The 19871-nt window shown below is 39.6% G+C and overlaps 1 protein-coding gene across 1 annotated transcript in view; it reads right to left on the reverse strand.

The window, feature by feature from the left end:
* The window catches only part of LOC104467333 (tyrosine-protein kinase Fer-like), a 60804-nt gene that overhangs the window by 26797 nt on the left and 14136 nt on the right, over positions 1-19871 (reverse strand). Inside the window, exon 5 of the mRNA XM_010081073.1 lies at positions 11759-11882. Coding sequence (XP_010079375.1) covers positions 11759-11882 — 124 coding nt within the window. The remainder of the gene's footprint in view (positions 1-11758; positions 11883-19871) is intronic.

A 19871-nucleotide genomic window follows, 5' to 3' on the forward strand; every position in this document is an offset into this window, starting at 1 on the left:
CCCTGGTCAATGACCTATAGTCAAAGAAGAACCCCATACCTCATTTCTGAGGTGACTAGCATTTAGTTGACTCCATTCTTCCTCTCCTCCCCAATCCATCTTCTTCTGCTTTTCTCTTATCCTATAATCTAATTTGTTGTTTATCACCACTAACACCTCCTTTACCCACTGCATAAATGAAATCCTGCACCTCATCTTTATTTTTGACACAGATTATCAAAAACATAGTTAAATATTCTGTGGAAACACTGCCAGCGGTATAGTCAGCCACAAACATGGTTTGTATCTCCTGTTTGTGAAATATTTAGTATCTGATGGTAATCTGAAAAGGGGGTGTCTGAAATTTCTGAGCAGATTTAATACGAACCTTTGAACTCCAAAATACAGTAAATGGAGAAGAATTACTGCTGTAATCCATGCATGTAATTCATTCATGGCAGTGACTACATCAACCTGTTAAATAACATGTATTAAAGTATAGAGAAAAAAAATGGTCACTAAGGCCCTACTTCTATGGTTTAATTAAATTACAATTTTTCTGTTTATTTCAGCAAGGCAAGTTGTATTTGATGCACTCAGGTAAACCCACAACACTGGTTTTGCAATCTCTCCTGTACTTAAGACTTCACTCTGTGGAATCAGTTCATTTTTCACTATGATTTGGTAATAAAATTCTTACTTCAAAGATGGTAAGCAAACAACTGTTCTATATTAAATAACCAGATAGACACTAATAACAGCAAGTTAATTTACTTCTAAATCATGGAATAAAAGTTCATCTGTCTGTAAAAAGCTGCAGGTTTTGATTTACTACTGAATTTCAGCAAGGACCCCTGCTTGAAATTATTTCCCTTGATATCTCCTGATACTTTCAGATTCATACCTTACCTTTCCTTCCTAATTATTATTATTAAAGCTACAATGTTCTCCAAACTTCACTTTTGAATCCATTCAGGATGATATTCAAAAACAAGCTGAATAGGGAGCACTAGCGAAAATTTATCATAAAATTAAAATATCAACCACATTGAAACCTTTAACGGACACTTCAAAACATTAATATAGAGAACTATCTTTGGCTGATCATACTAGATTACCCCCGATGCCATTCAGCTGGTACACAGACTGTGTATTGGCTAGATATAAGATGAAACCTAAAGGAAATATCAATTAAATATGAAGAAATGTTATAACTGCCTTATCAAAAGAAAATTCAATCACAGAAAGAAAAAGTTAATTTCTCTTTATTTCTTTAATATGAAGAAACTTCAATTTGCCATTCGCAGCTGAGAAACAGCAGAATTATATCCTACGCTAAACCAGCCTCTGGGAACTATCAATTACTAATATTAGCCTCAGAATGACCACAGTTAAACAACAACATTGTTTTGGACTTGTGTTAACAGATGCCTTGACAACAATATTTAAAAAGAAGAGTGGCAAATGGTAGAGATAATTGGTGCTGGAAATTTCCAATAGCAAACAAAATCTGCCCTAATAGCAGCTGAAGAAAATGATTTGTCATTCTTAAATAAAAAAATAAAGATATCAGAACTTCCAGTTCTACCATTAATGTGCCAGTCATTAAGTTATAAAATCACACGTGTAGCCTCCTGCTTATTTACATAACACAATAACACCAAAAAGGCACAATTCAAACATATTTTTCCTACACGGTGATCACTGACTCCTCTGGTAACAGGATTGCATCAAGCAGAATTCAGGAATATATGAAAGATACCATGGGCTTATTGAGATAGGATGATATGTTGAGATTTACAGTAAACAAAAATGTATTCAGACATTTTTTATAACATACTCTGACCATCCATGCATCTGTTACTCCAATCACAAGCCTTCTGTAGCTGTGGCAAAGCTGAGATAGCTAATTTGCTTTTAATAGAGGTTGGGGTAAATTTCAAATACATCACACAAGGGGAAGCAGTTATCAGCCTCTACAACAAATAAATAGAGTCTGCAAGGAACAACTGTATTCCTCTCCCTTTAAAAATCTTTTCTTATTCAGCCATGCCAGAATTCAATAGCTTAGGGAAACAGATAATAGATTAGAAAGAAGCTCAATTTTTATTCAGAAGCAGCTCTTCATCATATTTCACATCCACTTACATTACAGCATACTTAGAATTCAGTAATCTCTCTAACTTATTATAATGAATTTAAGGTATACAATATTTGTAGTATTTGATTTAATGAGTTTGGATACTTACATTTCTCCTGTTTTTTTATTTAATACGTTCAGATCAGAATCATACAAACTCATTAAAGAAAAAAATAATCCTGTTGCTCAAATAAAACTGCAGACAACCAGAAGTACCAACTCAGAACTCATTCAATTTTAATGGCAAATGGATATCTCTAGGATCAAACCGTGTTTACCAATGTGACAGTGGAGATGACCTGAATTGTAGAAAAGAAGTTTGAAAACCCTTGAAAATGTATTTTTAAAAGCTGAAACGTGGTATATAATACTCTAATCTGCTCCTATATAGCAAGCAGAGTGAAATGCAGCAGTATTCACTCATCTCTCCTCTTAGAAGACAGCAACTTAACAGCACTGTATTAGTTATTTTAGGGTCAGAAATACTGCATTTTGAAAAAACACAGTAGTGTGAAAACCATGCAAAATAATTTCCTGGAGCATTTGAAAGCACTGACCCATTTTTATTGATAAATGTTATGGTCTGGAACGCAGTTTTAATAGCCATTGTCAAAAAAAGGATCTTGCGCGGACTACTTCAACGGTATTGCATCCTTAGAGAGCGCAGACAGCCTGAAGACTCTAAGTGCGTTGGTACAGCATTAGTAGAGTGTCAGCAAACACCACAGCCTGTAGACGGGTGCAGCATTCCCTTCTGGCATTAGAACCAGAGTGCCAAGCAGTGTGGTGAGGGGAGAAGCACCATTGCTTTGGCAACAGTCAACGCTTCTTGAATTTGCTTAGCAACAACTAGGACTCCCAAGAGCTGTTCTTGGAACTTACATTTTTTGGAAAGAGTTAGCAGACAGATCCTCAGCTACCCACAACAGAGCTGGGAGAAGGAGGGCTTCTGTAATCTTTCTGTACACTTGCAGTCTGAATAATTTGTCCAAAAAAACGCTATACATTTGTAATGGTTATTCCATTAGCACCTCTTACGACTGATAGACCAAACAAAAAATTATCAACAACCTGTGTAAAACCCGCAATGCGATAGCTGCACAGTATCTTTATAATCTAACAGTCAGTGGAAATACTGGTTTTAGTGGAACAAAGCTTACTAGTTAAGAGGCAACACAGAAGGTTGCATAAAGCACATCAATATTAAGAAATAAAAGCTCAACAGATGGTACTGTAATAGGCCAATCCAATTCAAAGTTTGACTAAAAGTTATTTTAGAGATATGACAGCATAAATTGTGGGGATTTTTTTTTTTTTAACACTAACAACATACCTATATATAGTGGCATACAGAAAGCAACACTTCTTCATCAAAGTTCCCATCTGTGGTTTTCACTTTAAATAGAAAAATTTCTAATATTGATAGTGTAAAAACCGTGTTTTGAAACACAATTTTATACAAAGCAGAGACATCATCTTATAAATAAGGCTTGAAATTGTAATTATTCATTACATTTATGTAGTGTTTCAACCATGCTACTGACAATAATTCTCTGAAAGACTTATTCATTGAAGGATGATCAACTACTATTACTAATGCAACAGTACAAAATTTTTTGTTTCAGTAATAAATAATTAAATGTTTTCTACAAAAGAAGGCTATAGAAATGGAACCTTGCACCATCGCTTGATTTCATACATGCAGTTCTGAACGTATCATAAAAAGCTCATTAATAATGGCAAATTAATGCTTGCACGATAAACCTTGAAGAATCCATCTAGTTTATAGAAAGGCAAAGTCATCACCAGCATAGAAAATTACAGAAACTACAATAAAGGCCTCAGGTATTGCAATTGCCCAGGAGGAAATGCAGGATTGAAAGAAACACATTGTGCTTAAGGAGAATAGGCTCCTTTGGAACAGAACCAAAACATCCACTCCATTGAGCACTGAATTGCTTGGAGCCAGCCAAAACCAGGCACACACAGGTATTTAGCTCTGTTTTCCACTGATTTAGTGGACACTTACTATGGAGAGAATCCCTCCTCCTTGGGAAGAACACCTGCTCAGCTTTGGAGCTAAACCATCACTCTCCTGCTCCCAAGAGACTTGAATCATGACTGACACACTAAACTGAACAGTACCTATGCTAAATTGAATAGGATCAATTTTCATCCTTTTTGTGGTAGCTGAACTATTGTCCCAGGAAGAGATGGAAGATTCACAGGGAAGGGAAAACTAAACTATTTAGTATAGTTCTTCTGGCATTCATGGTTATGAAAGAGTTCGTACACTTCTTTCCAAAATTCTTTGCATTAGCACTTACCACACTGAAGAGGAAGAAAAAGTTCTGGGAGCAGAGTAGATCACACAAACTGGATTAGTAACAGGGAAGCAAGTATTTTCCTGGTAATTTATATGTAATTAATATAAATTGTATACATCTAATGAAAACTGTAGAAATCCAGAATAAACACCAAGAAAGCCAGGATTTCATAGCATGAACCTAAACTAGCCACATTTAATTTAATGTAAGGTTTGTAACAGCTAGAAAACTAAGCCAAAAAGAAGCAGTAGTAATATGAATAAAAATGGAAGAACTGGGCCACAGGATATGATCACCTTACCAATGAACACATGTTTTTTAATTCAGAGCATATGAGACTTTCAGAGTATAACTGCATTGGCTGATCGGAAAACTTGACTGACAATACACCTTGAACACAGATAGCCCATATCTTCTCACACATATAGTGCATATATTGAAAATAAGTCATCTGAATCAAACACGAACTTCATGCTACATTTGGCAGATGCATAGTTGAAGGCTAGTGCTGGTAAATTTAGTGAAATACTGACACTAGGAATGTTTATTAATTGATCACTTTTACGATTCTAACTTTTATTATAGATCTCTCCTAATAATGCATCTTAAAATTTGTTTAATCACAGAATGGTTTGGGTTGGAAGGGACCTTCAAATATCATCTAGTTCCAACCGCCCTGCCATGTGCAGGGACATTTTTCACTACATCAGGTTGCTCAAAGTCTCATCTAACCTGACCTGGAACATGTCAATGATGGGGCATCCACAACTTCCTTGGGCAACCTGTTCCAGGGTCTCACCACCCTCACTGTAAAAAATTTCTTCCTTATGTTCAATACAAACCTCTTTCAGTTTAAAATCATTGCCCCTTGTCCTGTTGCTATCCGTCATGACAGGTAAAAAGTCTTTGTCTTTCTTATAAGTCTCCTTTATATATTGAAAGGCCACAATGAGGCCTTCCCAGAGCCTCCTCTTCTTCAGGCTGAACAACCCCAACTGTGTCAGCTTTTCTTCACAGCAGTGGTGCTCCAGCCCTCTGATCATCTTTGTGGCCCTCCTCTGGACCCGCTCCAACAGGTCCATGTCTTTCCCATGCTAAGGACTCCAGAGCTGGATGCAGTACTCTAGGAGGGGTCTCATGAGAGATGGAGTAGAGCTTAAATCAAGTCAAATCACCTCCCTTGACCTGCTGGTCATGCCTCTTTTGATGCAGCCCAGGATATGGCTGGCTTTCTGGGCTGTGAGTGCACATTGTCAGCTAATGTCCAATTTTTCATTCACCAGAACCCCCAGGTCTTTGTCTGCAGGGTTGCTCTCAATCCCTTCATTCCCCAGTCCGTACTGATACTGGGGATTGCACCAGTCCAAGTGCAGGACCTTGCACTTGGCCTTGTTGAACCTCATGAGGTTTACATTAATTTATTTAAAAAAATAAATTGGTTCTTAATGTATTTGTAATAGCTCTTAGAAGAGTTAAAAATTAATCTACTTCTCAGGTAAAGCACCGAAACTGTGTGTAGAACACTTCCAAGGAACACAGGAGCTAACTGAAAAAAGAGACAAATATTTCTTCTAGTTTCATTAGAATTATATTACTTTCAAACAAAACTACAACACAATTTTCCACATTTTTTTCAAGACCTGTCTCTTTGATTTTGAATGGTTGTACTATCAAATGACAGAATCAGAGGAAATCCTACACGTAACTGCTTTTCTCAGTATTAAAATATTTTTCCAATTGAGTTCTACCATAATTTGAATTATTTTCATCACAAAATGATGGCGGTAAAGAGAGGGGAAAATAAAACAAACAATAGGTACATACAAATTCTCTAAATCAGGTGCTTGCAGCTTCTCTCCTATGCTCCCACAGGACTGGGAGCACTCATAAACGCTTATTGAACCAACTGAAATTATCACATCTCCATCCTTATCTTATGTTTCTAATTAACAGAAAAAATGGAACTATCTAAACAATAGCATATGGCAAAAATGAAAAGCAAGAAATGATTCTTCAACCTCATGTTAATTAAATGGAGATGAAATGACTACATTCTTCTGCATATGTTCAACCACTCTTTTTACTTCTTTTAACAACATCTTTTCAGACAGTTGTTTTGTTGTTTTTCTTTTCTTTTTCCCATTACGCCCACTCATTTCTGCTCTTTAAACAGAACAAAGAGAGAACAAAGAACAAGTGATATCTGGATGCTAGAAGAGATGAAAATGCAGATCAAATCATTCATGTGCATTAAGCATCTTAAGTCTAACAAATTTTAACTTTATACTTGCCCATACTAAAACACCATAGGGCACATAAATAGAAAAAAAAAAGCAGATTAGTTGTTGCACTGGCCCCACTACTGACAGGCTAAGTCAAAGTATGACTAAACAGCAATTTCAGAAAGCCAGTACAAATTTACGTAGAATTTTAAAATATAAAGACTAAGTATAGCTAGTGCAGCTACAACTAAAAAGTGGCATTAAAAATAACTAATAAACTGCTGAGCAGCCTTTAGTTTCACATTAACAGCAAGTCAAATGCACTAAATTATGGTCACCTAAACTACAAAAAAACACATAAGGATTCTGAACAAATCTTTAAAACAGCAAATAGAATAGTGCAGAAAAACAATAGCATGAAGCAAAACAATTTTGTTTTGCAGCAACCTACATAATAGAAAATATTTCTAACCATATATTACTGATCCTTCTTAAGTAATAGTAATCAAAGGCTACAGACTTTTAAACAAAATAAAAACATTTCACTGCTAAGTCCATTTTCCCTCTAATTAATGTTTTCTTACTTCTTTTCTAACAGAGAACCACTTTCAGTTGATGAAGTTTCTGACAAAAAAGAACAAGTTTCTTGTTCTTTCAAAAAATTACTTTTCTTTTCACTTCACATAGCACTAAATCTTCCTCCTCCTGTGAATTAAATCATTCCATTCTAATCTACATGCTCTCAACATTAAATTTACTCATGAATAATTTGTCTTACTTGACCTAAAAATGAGGGAAAAAGGGGTCCCAAATTCCTTGTACAGACCATGCAGTCACACAGCTGCATCTCCAGTGCTCGGTTAAGGAGGAGTTGAAACTCCAGTGGGGTTCTAAGTCCTGAACACCTAGAAGCTTGATTACAAAGCACTAGTCATTTTGACTTTTCCCTGCTAGCCTGTCATTCCCCTTTTTAGCGTATTTGCAGCACAGCACCAAGAGTGTTCTGTTCACTAGTGTGCAAAAGGTTCAAAGTACCCAGCAAGCAAGAGATGTTCTGTGCTTCTGCCACAGACAGGGTTTCTAGACAAAAGTATTCCTAGCCATCCCCCAGGGTGCCCAGAAGTCCTGGGTAAATGCTCAAACTCCTCAAAGAGGAAACAGACCTAGAAAAATTTCATGTATGCTAATCCTACTAAAATGCAGTTTAGCCTTTGATAAAACACATTTTAAAACTCCATGAGCTACTTTCCCAGAGTAAGTATTTGCCAATTAACCTGTATTAGTAACCCAAAAACCCCCCAACCAAAAATGCCTCTATCATTACCACTAAAATCACTAAACTTGGTTGATTGTTGTTGTGATTCAGAATTTTTCATTATATTTACCTAGGAAATTCAGAAGAATTACCTCATAAATATAATAAGCACGTATTATGGCCAGCCACACAAAACTGAAAATAATCTTGAATATCCCAGAAAATAACACTGGAAATGCATAGTTTGATTCATTAATCACTGTGTTTCATAGAAGTAAGAAGTTTTTCTGAAGATGCGTGCTTGGTTGCACTTTAAAACTGTAGTTTCCTTCAGGACAGGTTTACTAGGAATTTTGTTTCTGCCTCTAAGGCAAGTGTTATCTCTCTCTGATAACCTCCTGTGACAATCTGTGATAATAATAAACAAATCTTGTGAAGATTTTGAAAGTTAAAAAGTGAACAGAGAGAAAGAACTTTTTCCCTACTTGTTCCATAGTATGGGTAACCCACATTGTGTGCAGTGGCAAGCCTATGGCACTAACAGATAAGATTACAGCTTGGTTTCCTGACTTGAGATCCATATGACATATTTTATGCAGCATTCTAACTGAAAACAATGAAACAATGAAATCTAACTGAAAACAATGAAACAATGAAATCTTCATATGGTAACCCATTGCTACCTGTCTTCTCTCTGAAACATAATCTCTGAATCACTGTTGGCTTTGTAAACACACCTTAAGAATAGCTGTTCCTATTCACTGCTAGTGCATCTTTCAGACATACACTGAAGCCACATTGTCATCTATAGCAATTACAACAGTACTAATCCACATAGATGAACAAGAATAACCTTCTTCCAGACTTTATTGAGAGCAAAAAGGGAGAGATAGGGATAGCACTTCTCCAAGAATAATTGCTTCTAAAATTATTTATATTTTGCAGGCATCATGCTACCATTTAATAAATAAATACTGTACTCTTTTTCAGTAATCGCAATTAACAACTAAGCCACTATACAATACAGTTCTAATACATTACAATTATTCAGCTATTACTTTCCCCCCAGTTTTATTTTCTAAACACATAGGAGTTCTAGACAGATACTTCTGATTTACTCTGAATCTAACAGTTACAGAAATTATTAAACACAAGAGCATTTTTGAAGCTAGTGTAAATCACAAATGCTATTACCTGCTCTGATTTTTATGTCACTATTTCTTAGCAAACAGAGCCAGGCCAAACAGACTCTACAATGACAGAATGCTTGGACCTTAACCCTATTTTTTCCCATGCTGCTTACAATACTTTTCTGGAATTTCCCTAAAGGAATATTCCACAGTTCTATATCGTGAGTTAGGCTTTTTTTTTTCTTTCAGTGCTTCTTATACAACATGATCTTGTAGAAGTGTTTCAATTAACTTGGGTTCAGAATAATTTTCCAAGTTTTGGAAAGAGCATAAGATTCCTTGAACCAAATGAACACAAAAAAGAGCAAAAACTATATAAATGACACCTACAATAAAACTGTAAGATTTTATACATAGGTTTTGAGCTTACTCTTGTTGGAAGAATGTTTTTAAAGATAAATCTACTTCTTGACCTGCACAAATGCAACTGAACAATTCACTGTTGATAAAAAACTTACAGAAATGCCACTCATGTCTCTCATACCAGCATTCATCAGAACGGTGCTAAATATAAAATGCGCTGATTATGTATGTGAAGCAGCACACAGTTCACCTACTAATATTTTATAATGCAAAGCAGAAGTCATCAGTATTACAAATGAAAATTTTTTATTTTTATTCTTTTCTGTAAAGTCGGTTATCATCATGTTTTTGTCTCGTATTTCGGCCGTATCATTGTAGCAGGGTACATAGAGGTGACTGGTGACAACCAACATGGCTTCACTAGGGGCAAATCATGCCTGACAAATCTGGTGACCTTCTACAATAGGGCCACAGCACTGGTGGACAAAGGAAGGGCAACTGACATCATCTGCCTGGACTTGTGCAAAGACTTTGACACTGTCCCACATGACATCCTTGTCTCTAAGCTGGAGGGACACGAATTTGATGGAAGGACCACTTGCTGGATAGGGAATTGGCTGGATGGTAGCACTTAAAGAGTTGTGGTCAATGGCTCCATGTCCAAGTGGAGACCAGTGACAAGTGGTGTTCCATAGGGGTCAGTATTGGGGACTGGTGTTGTTTAGCATCTTTGTTGGAGTCATGAACAGGGGGATTGAGTGCACCCTCAGCAAGTTTACTGGCAACACCAGGCTGTGTGGTGTGGTGGACACGCTGGAGAGAAGGGATGCCATCCAGAGGGACCTGGACAGGCTTGAGAGGTGGGCCCATGCAAATTTGACTAGGCCAAGTGCAAGTTCCTGCACGTGAGTCAAGGCAATGCCAAGCACAGGCTGGGCAGAGAATGGCTTGAGAGCAGCAATGAGGAGAAGGACTTGAAGGTGTTGGTTGATGCTCAAGATGAGACAGAAATGTGTGCTTGCAGCCCAGAAAGCCAACTATATCCTGGGCTGCATCAAGAGAAGCATTAGCAGCAGGCTGAAGGAGGTGATTCTCCCCCTCTACTCTGCACTCGTGAGACCCCACTGCATTCAGCTGTGGGACCCCCAAAATAAAAAAGACATAGACCTGTTGGAGCGAGTCCAGAGGGGAGCCAGGAAGATGGCCAAAGGGCAAAGATGGTCAGAGGGCTGGAGCCCCTCCCCTACGAGGACAGGCTGAGAGAGTTGGGGTTGTTCAGTCTGGAGAAAAGAAGGCTCTGAGGAGACCTAATAGCAGCTTTCCAGTAACTAAAGGGGGCCTACAGGAGAGATGGGGAAACACTCTTGATCAGGGAGTACAGTGATAGGACAAAGGGTAACAGTTGTAAGCTGGAAGAGGGTAGATTTACATGAGATATTAGGAAGAAATTTTTCATTGCAAGGGTGTTCAGACACTGGAACAGGTTGTCCAGGCAAGCTGTGGTTGCCCCATCCCTGGAGGTGTTCAAGGTCAGGTTGGATGAGGCTTTGAGCAACCTGGGCTAGTGGAAGGTGTCCCTGCCCATGGCGGGGGCGGGTGGGTGGGTTGGAACTCAATGGTCTTTAAGGTCCTTTCCAACCTTAACCATTCTATGATTCTATGATTCTACATTCTGATAGAAAAATAGGTGGAAATCAGGTACATTCCTTTTGACACAAACTGAGTATAAGCAGCTCCACGGCAGAGTCAAACTGGAGAAAAAACAAAAAATAGGAATGGTAGGAAGAGAAATAGGGTGCCTCAAGAGCATAATGCCTGATATTCTTCCATATGTTAGCGAAAGCAATTCAGAAAATTTATATTTTAATATACAGAACTCCAGTTTTTCCTCCCTTATTATCTGAGAAACCAGTGGATTTTTCTGAAACACACTTCAAATGTAACTTAATTTCTTTGTTAGCCATGCAACTATCTGTAAATTTCAGACAGGATATAAGCCTCACAGATTGCCATCTGCCATGATTCGTTGTCACTGTATGAATTATGTTACTTATTATGCAAATTATTGTAGTCAAAAATCACTATTAACTTATATTAATAGCAACAAACTATACAGATCAAATAACATAGTACTTATTTTTACCCAAATGAACAGAACAGTTTTGTATTAGACAAGCAATAATGACCTCCTCTCAGAAAGTGTAATCTTTTTTTTTTTTTTGGGGGGGGGAGGGGTGTTGAAGGGATCACTCTTATTGATAATAAGCACCATATACACCTACTCAGCTAGCATTTCCAATGATAAAAATTACAATAGCGAGGAAAAAAAAAATCTTCCTTACCTATGTATACAATTTTTAGATTCAAGATATGCCATACCAGAAGCAGCATCTAATGAAAATTTCACCAACTGTTTGATTTTTAGCTCATCCTTCTTTTTTCTTAGAAAAGACAGGAAATCACCTCCTAGAAAAACAGACAGATGGATAGTGAGACACTACAGATAGGATAATCACATTTATCTCTCATTAGGGGTGCGAGACCAAACAAAATGAAGCCATTATGTGTTCTATTCAATCCATCAGCTTGAGGTTAGTCTAAGAAAAAGGAAGGAACACACCTTTCAAAATGTAGTTTCCCTAAATTCCCCTAAATATTATGTGCTTAAAAATGAAAACAGGACAGAATTTTTTTGATATATTCAAAATCTTTACCAGTGTACATTACAGACTTATATGAAAAGTGTTGGCAAAAACAACTGATAATTTGTGATAAATACGCTTCTCTAATCATAGAATGGCTGCTGTAGGGGTTTGTAACAACTGTGAATAAAGATTCTGGGTTAAATGGGAATAACTGATTTTTAATTGAGCATTTGCAGTGGTGTTTCTCAAATTCTACACTGATGCGTTTGGAGGGGTAACAAAGTGGTTTACTTCTTGTGAAATATTAAGTGCATATTTGACACTGGCAACTGAGGGCAAACAACAATTACAGTGACTTCATGGTCTTCTGCCTTGGAGGAACAAAGTTGCTGTCCTCTTGTCTGAGGAGAGGAAGGGGTCAGCATGGAGGATTTCCAAAAGTGAATTTGTGTTTGCAAAAAAAGTTTCTGAAAAACTGTTTAGGACAAAGATCGGCAGGGGAGACATTATACAAACACTGAAATGCTATGTTCTGATTGAGACAACTATATTCAAGATTTTTTCTAATATACATTTTATTGTTCCAGCCAAAGACAAAAAATCATGGTGGAGCTTTCCACATCACACCATTTACCTCCTAGTGTGTAGAGAGCCATTGCTCCTGTCTTTGTTTCTTTTCACGTCACACCAAATTGACTATAGAGATTATCTCTTGCAAATAATGTACTGTTACACAATTTTATATACTGCCTTTCTTAGCAACATGAACAGACATATATTAGAAGTTTCATATGGGATTTTCTTAGGAGGCCATTTCTATTTGTAAGTAATACCGTAAAAAATAAAATAATATTAAAGAATAAAGTCTGTTGTTATGAAGTGTAACTGCAATGCCCTTCAAATATTAATTTGGAGTAATTGTAAAGCAGATTAGCACCTTAACCTCCAACTGCTTTGTTTATTCTTTTTGCCTGGGAACAGGTTTCTTTTCATATAAAGGATCAGGATATGATGGCTTTATAGGCTGCCCCTTAATGAAAACTCCCAGCAAAAAACCACCTGATAAGTTATAGATAAAAACTAGTTTCCATTTTGCTTGATTCATTTTTTTGTTAATGTAGCAAGACTACAGGAAAGCCACAAACCACTCTGTTTTCACATAATCATGTAACAGTTGAGGTTGGTAGGGACCTCTGGAGGTCATCTGGTCCACCCTCCCTGCTCAAGCAGGGACACCTAGAGCTGGCTGCCCAGGGCTGTGTCCAGATGGCTTGAGTATCTCCAAGAGGGAGACTCCACAACCTCTCTGGGTAACCTGTACCAGTGGTCAGTCATCCTCTGTCACAGTTTAAAGGCCACCACACAGCCCCCTGCTAATAACCTTGTGGGCTGAGGCAAGGACAGGGAGGGTTCACTCACCACTAATGGTCATGGGCAAGAAACAGACACCACTTGAGAAAACACAAAAACAATTAAATTCATTAACAAGCAAACACAGAGCAAGATAATGAGACCGAGAACTACAAAAGACACCGCTCCCCCATCCCTCCCTTCTTCCCTGGCCCAAAGGCTTTGTTCCCACTTTCTCTACCTTCTCCCCTCCAGCGGCACAGGGGGGCAGGGCATGGGGGTTGCTGTCAGTCCATCATGTGTTGTCTCTGTCACTCCTTCCTCTTCAGGGGAGGACTCCTCACAGTCTTTCCTGCTCCAGTGTGGGGTCCCTCTCACAGAAGAGTCCTTCACAAGCTGCTCCAAAGTGAGTCCTTCCCATGGGCCACAGTTCTCCACTAACTGCTCTGGCATGGGTCTCTTCCACAGAGTCATGGCCTCCTTTGAGCACAGCCACCATTTCCAATGTGGCCTCCTCCACGAGCTACATCTCAATAAGCTGCAGGCGAGCTCTGCTCTCCATGGGCTGCATGGGGACGTGTGTCACCATGGTCTTCACCATGGGCTGCAGAGGAATCTCTGCTCTGGCACTTCCTCACCCTCCTTTCTCTTCCATCCTGTCTGCGTAGTTGTCTCTCTCACATCCCACTCCTCTCTCTGCTGCAGGTTCTTTTTCTGGCTCCTGAGAAACTATCAGTTCTCAGGCAGGGGGTATGCTGGGTCAGCTGGGCCATGGCAGAGGCTAGGTGGGCAGTCAAGCCGGGCCCTGCCAAGGGCCACACCACAGCTCCATGTTCTGTGCCCCTTGTTCAATATGTCATTCGCAGAGGCACTGATTGTCTCAGCCCTGGCTAGAGGTGGGTCCAGCCTGGAACCGGGGAAACTTCCAGCACTTACAGGAGCCCTACACAAACCCACAACTTCCTCACGGGGAAAAAGTGTTTCCCAATGTTCAGAGGTAACCTGCTGTGTTTCAGTCTGTGCCCATTGTCTCTGGTCCTGTCCCTGGGCACCACTGAAAAGAGCCTGGCTCCGTCCTCTTTGCACCCTCCCTACAGGTATTTATATGCATCGGTAAGATCCCCCCTGAGAGTTCTCTTCTCCAGGATGCGCAGTCCCAGTTCTTTCAGCTTCTTCCTCACAGAAGAGATGCTCCAGTGACCTTTATCATCTTCACGGCCTTTTGCTGAACTCTCTCCAGTATGTCGATGTCTGTCTTGTACTGGGGAGCCTAGCACTGGACACAGTAGTCCAAGCAGTAGCCTCACCCATACTGGGTAGAGGGGAAGGATCAACTCAATCTGCTGGCAACACTTCTAATGTAGATAGGATACCATTCACCTTCTTTGCAGTAAGAACACATTCCTGGTGCATGCTCAACTTGATGCCCACCACGATCCTCGGGTCTCTTCCTGCAAGCTGCTTTCCACCTGGGAAGCCCCAGGCCTGAATTATTGCCTGGGGTTGTTCCTCCCCAGGTACTGGACTTTGCACTTCCCCTTGTTAAACTGCAGCCCATTTCTCCGGCCTGCCCAGGTGCCTCTGGATGGCAGCCTTCTCTTCTCCAGGCTAAACAACCTTAACTGTCTCAGCCTGTCTTCAGAGCAGACATGCTCCAGCCCTCTTGACCATCTTTGTGGCTCTCCTCTGGACTGGCTCCTACAGGTCAATGTCCTTCCTGTGCTGAGGACTCCAGAGCTGGACACAGTACCCCAGGTGGGGTCTCACAAGAGTGGAGGGGGAGAACCACCTCACTCAGCCCGCTGATCACACTTCTTTTGATGCAGCCAGGACACAGCTGGCTTTCTGGGCACATGTGCGTTGCCAGCTCATGTTGAGCTTTTCATCAACCAGCACCCCCAAGTCCTTCTCCTCAGGGCTGCTCTCAATCCATTCTCCACCCAGCCCGTATTTGCACTTGAGATTGCCCCAACTCAGATGCAGGATCTTGCACTTGGCCTTGTTAAACTTCATGAAGTTTATGTGGGCCCACCTCTCAAACCTGTCAAGGTCCCTCTGGATGGCATCACTTCCCTCCAGTGTGTCCACCACATCATACAGCTTGGTGTCAGGCAGCAAACTCGCTGAGGGTGCCCTCAACCCCACTGTCCCTGTCTCCTGTAAAGATGTTAAACAACACCGGTCCCAATACCAATACGTACAGAATGCCACTCATCACCAGTTTTCACTGTGATATCGAGCTGTTGACCAGAACTCTTTGTGAACATCTAGCCAATTCCTTATCCAGCATGTAGTCCAACTGTTAAATCAAAGTCTCTCCAACTTACAGACAAGGATGGCATGCATGACAGTGTGAAAGGCTTTGCACAAGTCCAGGTAGATGATGTCAGTTGCTCTTCCCTTATCCATCAGCGTTTTAATCCCATCATAGAAGGTCACCAAATTTGTCAGTCACGATTTGCCCCTAGTGAAGCCATGATAGGTGTCACCAATCACCTCCTTATTTTCCATGTGCCTTAGTAAAGTTTCCAGGAGGATCTGCTCCATGATCTTGCCAGGCGCAGAGGTGAGACTAACCAGCCTGTAGCTAACTGGGTTTTCCTTTTTTCCCTTTCTAAAAATGGGGGTTATCTTTCCCTTTTTACAGTCAGCAAGAACTTCACCAGAGTGCCATGACTTCTCAAATATGATGGATAGTGGCTTGGCAACTTCATCCACCTTTTCCCTCAGTACCTGTGGATGCATCTCATCAGGTCCCAAGGACTTGTGCACTGTCAGGTTCCTTAGGTGGTCTCACACCTGATCTTTTTCCTACAGCTGGCAGTTCTTCATTCTCCCAGTCCCTGCCTTTGCCTTCTGTGACTTGGGTGGTGTGGCTTGAGCACTTGTTGGTGAAAACTGAGGCAAAAATGTTGTTGAGTACCTCAGCCTTCTGAATATCCTGGGTAACCAGGTCACCTGTTTCCTTCTGGAGGGGGCCCACATTTTCCTTAGTCTTTCTTTTACCACCAACATACTTGTAGAAGCTTTTCTTGTTGCCCTTGATGTCCCTGGACATCAACCCTCCCAGGGCTTTGGGTTTCCTAACCTGATCCCTGTCTGCTCAGACAATTTCTCTGTATCCGTACCAGGCTACCTGTCCGTACTTCCATGCTCTGTAGACTTCCTCTTCATGTTTGAGTTTGCCCAGGAGCTCCTTGTTCATCCACACAGGCCTCCTGGTGTTTTTGCCTGACCTCCAATTCACTGGGATGCATTACTCCTGAGCTTGGACGATGTGATCCTTGAATAGTAACCAGCTTTCTTGGGCCCCTTTTCCCTGCAGGCCTTTATCTCATGGTACTCTATCATGCAGATCCCTGAAGAGGCCAAAGTCTGCTCTCCTGAAGTTCAGGGTGGTGAGTGTGCTGTGTCCTCCTCACTGCCCTTGCTCTGAACTGATCTTGAACTCCACCATTTCATGGTCACTGCATCCCAGGCTGCCCTTGAGCTTCACATTCCCCACCAGCCCTTCCTTATTGGTAAGAACAAGGTCCAGCACAGCACCTCTCCTTGTTGGCTCCTCTGGCACTTGGAGAAGGAAGTTATCATCAATGCATTCCAGGAACCTCCTGGCTTGCTTAGGCCCTGATGTGTTGTCCCTCCAACACATATCGGGGTCAAGTTCCCCATGAGGATAAGGGCTTGTGAACATGATGGTGCTCGTATCAGTCTACAGAGGGCTTCAATTGCTTGGTCAGGTGGCCTGTAGCAGACCCCCACTATAACGTCCCCTGTCCCTGCCCTCCCTTTAATCCTGACCCACAAGCTCTCAGTCGGCTTCTCATCCACCTCCAGGCAGAGCTCCATGTATTCCAGCTGGTCACTGACAGAGGGTGATGCCCTTTCCTCATCTCCCCTGCTTGTTCTTCCTAAAAAGCCTGTATCCTTCCATTCCAACACTCCAGTCCTAGGAGCTATCCTACCACATCTCTGTGATGCCAAATAGATCATAGCCGTGCTGGCAGCATGTGCATGTCTCTAACTCCTCTTGTTTATTCCCCATGCTACATGCGTTTGCATAGAGGCATTTAAGCTGGGCTCCTGATGAAGGTAGTTTTGATGCCTATCATCAAAACATAGTTTTAATAAAATTAGCTTAATCTGTCTCAGTCTCAATAGTGAAAAAAGTCAGCAGAAGTATGTTTTTGGTAGCAGTTCTGTTTTCTTGTATTTGTCCTTACATAGAGATGACAAAAATTACTTCTAAATACTCTGTTCAATATTGATTTGAAAGCACTGTTAATCACAGAAAAAAACAGATGAGGAAAGTGATATACATCTCATTCTGTACAAAATATGTCATTTTAGGTTAAATCTGATGATCCTCATCACTGTGATACCAACATAAGCATAAGTGTCCGTCCTTTAACTAACAGAATCACTCTTACCAGTAAATTCTGACTTTTACTGTCTACTGTGGCCAATGTTCCAGTTATTCATTATCACAGGAAAGCACACACATGAATACCTTCAAAGATGAGTTAAGAGGATTTCACTGCAAACCCTTCAGCAAAGAACTGTGGATACATTATAACTTTATGGACTTCAAAAAATAAGTGTAAGTGTAAAAAGCCCTAATTCACTATTTGCAAGCACATAGTGTCAGAGCATTATCTCCAATATAATAGCCATTGATAAAAATGAAATAAACAGACCAATTAGACTATGAAACAACTGAAACAAAACTAGCTGACTTCATAACAGTAAGTAATGCTTTCTCCTATATATGGCATTTCCATTGTGTTCCACACGGCTACCTGTTATTCCAGTTAATGGCATACAACACTACCAGGAAATGAGGTTTGCTCCAACTGCTCTAAGTACTACAGAAATAATTAGACCATTATAGCATTATCACCAAGGAGAAATCATCTGTCTGTTTTGAGTTTACAGAAGGATACATAAAATTACTGGAGTGTCAGCTTAATACGATAGTATTATTTTACTAAGTAGGTGACAAAATGTAGTACATAAGCAGAAGCTCCATGAGAGCAGACTACTATAATTGGATTCTTGAAAACAGCCCTTCATGTATTTCACTATGAATGTGAACTATTTGTCATTACATGCAGACATTTTAGGAGCGAAAATACAGCATAAAGTTTCACTATATGTGGTATGTTAAGTGGGATTTTATAGCAATATAACAGTTCACTTAATGGCACACAAAAAGTAAACTAATGTTTTGCAAGAGAAAAAAGAAACACTGTGATCTATGAGAACAGCAATGAAATATGTGAAATCAGTTTACAAAATATTTAATTAGGACAATATCTGACTTCAATGGCATTTATAATCAACTAGGAGTACAGACTTCAGTGTTTTCCTCAGTTGGTGCCCAAAACACTACCTACCTACTTGTTCTAGGCACTCTTGGCACTATTCTGATAACCCGTATTGATACTGAACACAATTAAAATGTAGTTTGAAATTATGGTGGAAAATCTCCCACTTATTGATATCTAGATATATAGACATATATTATTTGTATATTATAGCTCTATACACTATCACACAATTTTAATAATGTTATAAGTAATAATTCTGCACATATTAATGTGTTAATAGCAACTATTAAGAATGGTATGGCATTATATATATTATTATCTAAAAAAAAGTTTCATAAAGTGGGAAAATTTCCCTTATTAGACAGTCTTGTTAAATACAAGTTTGTTTAAAGAGTCCCTTTAATTAATTTTACATTTCTACACATTAATCACGCAGATGCAGCATGCTTCTGGCCACCCCACTTAATGGTCACCTAACAGAGGAGCTCCATGGTTCAATATTTATAATTTCTTTATAAAATATCATATTATTGAAATAACTCCTGTCTGCACTTTTAAGTATTTGTAAATTTGAGGATTCATATGGTCAGTCTTTTGACTAATGTACAGAAATTTAGAGTTTCTTTATCACCCAGTATCTTGATCCCATACGCATTATCAACAAAACAAACCCAGAACACAGACATATAAAACTATGAATTTAAAAGCATGCATATGTAGCAATTCTAGAAGATAGTTTTTTAAAAAAGTAAACAGCTATTTGACAGACTATTAAAAATGTAACAGTTTAGAAATGCTGAAGTATTCATTCTCCTTAAGTGTGCCTTCCTTTTTTAACTAATGGATCATTTGTGTGTATTGCAGTGCTTTCACTTTTTAAAAAAATTTTAGATAAGTAATAACAGAAACAGTAAATAAACCCAAAGTTTTTCAACTGCCTACAGAGCACCATTGCACAACAATATTTAAAAATGAGGAAAAAATAATCCTCCCCAGACTACCTCTGTCTTTTGGTATTGTGGCTATGAGGATATAGGACTATAGGAACAGGAACAGGTTGTCCAAGGAAGTTGTGGAGTCACCATCTCTGGAGGTGTTCAAGAAACGTGTAGATGTCATGCTTCAGGACG

Source organism: Pterocles gutturalis, unplaced genomic scaffold (genome assembly GCF_000699245.1).
Source record: "Pterocles gutturalis isolate BGI_N339 unplaced genomic scaffold, ASM69924v1 scaffold2934, whole genome shotgun sequence".
Lineage (NCBI taxonomy): Eukaryota > Metazoa > Chordata > Aves > Pterocliformes > Pteroclidae > Pterocles > Pterocles gutturalis.